A 2,574-nucleotide genomic window follows, 5' to 3' on the forward strand; every position below is an offset into this window, starting at 1 on the left:
TACTTTATAAATGGAGATGGAGAATTTTAGAAGATTCGGATAGCCTATAGGTCCGATTGTTGAAAGCTAGATATGCGGATATCAATTTAAGAGCGGCCAACGGAGGAATTAAGTTAAACAAGAAAGAAGAGAGCTCGGTGTGGTGGAAGGATATTTGTTCATTATGTTACAAGGATGCAGATGATATTTTTGCGAAAAACTGTTTTTTCCGTGTTGGAGAAGGTTTCACTACTTCTTTTTGGAATTCCCTTTGGATTGAAGGGGGACTCCTTAAAGAACGGTTTCCTCTTTTGTTCGATATCTCTCTTTTGCAGGATGCGTCTATCGCTAGCTTGGGTGGATGAAGGAATGGTACTTGGGGCTTGAATGATTTCGGAATTCCCCCTGGTGCTGCCAGCACTGTTGCAGCGGACTTGGGGCTCCTGTCCCGCTCCCTTTCGGCCTCGTTTCCATCTCGGTTCGGCCAGGATTGTGTCGAACGAAAGATGTCGAATGACCATTATTTTTCCGTGTCTTCTTATTACAAGGCTTTATGCAAGACTCATATTCCATTAGATCCGGCAAATCGCTTTGATCTAGCTTTTTCTCTTATGTGGAAGATTGATGTCCCCTTGAAGGTTCGTGCTTTCCGTTGGCGTTGTTTTTGGAATAGGATTCCAACTAAGGATTTGCTCAATCATAGAGGTATTCTTCCTCCTTCTACCAATCTCCTTTGCGCTTTTTGCAATGTTCTTCCCGAATTTTCTTGTCACTCTCTTTTGGATTGTCAAAAAGTTGTTGGAGTTTGGAAGGAAATCGCCGGATGGTTGGGTTTGCCTCATGTTGTTAATGTGGGTTTCAAAGAATGCTTTCTTTCATGGCGTAATTCATGTCTCTTCTTGAAATTCAAAGGAGGGGAGGAGGGGTGTGCTTGGCTAGCCGTTTTATGGTCTCTTTGGATTTGTAGGAATGATATTTTTTTCAAGGAGGGTGAGTGGAATGCTAGAGATGTTTCATGGAATTGCAAAGTGTAGCAACCTGCCCTAAAAAATTAGCTTTTTAGAGTCGCCACCTATTCTACCAGGGCGAATAGGAAACCCTACGCAGTTAAGAGAATTCCGGGTAAGTTATTATATTCGGGTCAAGGGAAGGTGTTAGGAACCCTTAACCCTTTCCTAAGGTTTTGAGTTTAAGGCAAAGGTTTATGGCTAAAAGTGTTAAGGTTTATAGCTAAGGAAACGAATAGGGTGAACGGCAAAATTCGAACCTAATTAGAATTTTGGGGAAGGGGACTCGCTTTGGTTATCCAAGTGCCTACGTACCTCCTTATGGAGGATCAGAGTCTACGTAGTTCGGGGCAGGATTGTACGCCTTAGATTTGATATGAAGTTGTTTGAAGGTATTTTGAGTTACCTTATCGTAGTTTTGGAATTCGCAGGTTGCGAGGTATTTTGAATTACCTTATCACAGTGATGAAAATCCGTAGTTTGAAGATGAAAGGGTGTTTTAAGATTTGGCGTCCAACCCTGATTTTAATTTGTTCTATTAATCGCAGTGATCAATAGGTTTGATCACCATAATTAATATATTAGTGGAGGATTGCTAACAATTCTAATCGATAGATTCGATTATCACTAATAGCAAATAAATGTATTTTAAAGATTAATTATTAATTTTATCGTTACTCATAATCAATAGATTTGATTACAAATAATAACGAATTGATAAAGAGAAATATGCTAATCATCGTAACTAATAAGATGGTTAAAACCTTTTAGCAAAATAAAACCTTATTTGAGTTTAATCAATTAAATAATTAGATAAGCGATTATTACCCACCGCGATCAATAAATTTAATCGAAACGAATAATAAATTAAATTTTAATGCTTATCATATTTTAATTTAATTTAAAAAAATCAGATTATAAATATAAATAAAGATTAAAAAATTAATTATGTAATTATAAATAACTAATTAAAATAGAAAAATAAGAGATTTGGTTCAGTGTGGCCAGGCTGAAGGTTTATGGTATAGGGATAAATCCTGGGCATTGGATATGAGCAGCTGAAGGATACTGTGGTTGGATCTTAGAGGTGCATGGTATGCCATAAGGTCATGGGCGCGTGGGATTATAGGAGGAGATTTGTGAAAAAATATAGAAAGGGCAATGGATCGAACCCTGGACCCTCAGGTGACCAATAGACGCTCCCACCAACTCAACCAAATTAACCATGCGTTAAACAAATACCCTGGATATATTATATAAAAAACAAACCAATAACTGGAAAAAACGCGCGCGAACATTCAAATGGTCAAACCAGATGAGGACACCTCATCATCTTCCCCAAGGAGCCTGTAAAACCTTGAAACTTTAGCTACGAATCTGCTATGGATTCCTTCATAGCCAATATACCTGCAACCATTAAAATCCACATATACACATATAAATGTTTCGTGAACCTCCCAACCCCTTCGTCCAAGGTCCCTAAGTCTAATTATATCCTTAATTTCTCCCAATTTCACCTAAAACACAAAGCCCTAATCTATAATATAAGAAAATTAATGGTTGTGGAAACGTCAAAAATACAATTATT

The 2,574-nt window shown here is 37.7% G+C and overlaps 1 protein-coding gene across 1 annotated transcript; it reads left to right on the top strand.

Annotated features, from left to right (window-relative positions):
• Positions 1–485: 485 nt before the first annotated feature.
• On the top strand, positions 486–1,013 carry LOC131659016 (uncharacterized). Its single transcript, XM_058928260.1, has one exon. The coding sequence runs from the start codon at positions 486–488 to the stop codon at positions 1,011–1,013; it is 528 nt and encodes a 175-aa protein (XP_058784243.1).
• The last annotated feature ends 1,561 nt before the right edge of the window (positions 1,014–2,574 follow it).

This window comes from Vicia villosa, linkage group LG3, assembly GCF_029867415.1.
Source record: "Vicia villosa cultivar HV-30 ecotype Madison, WI linkage group LG3, Vvil1.0, whole genome shotgun sequence".
NCBI classification, from domain to species: Eukaryota; Viridiplantae; Streptophyta; class Magnoliopsida; order Fabales; family Fabaceae; genus Vicia; species Vicia villosa.

Excerpts from the sequence above, each read along its gene's own strand:
- LOC131659016 (XM_058928260.1), top strand. The coding sequence starts at position 486 with ATGTCGAATGACCATTATTTTTCCGTGTCTTCTTATTACAAGGCTTTA.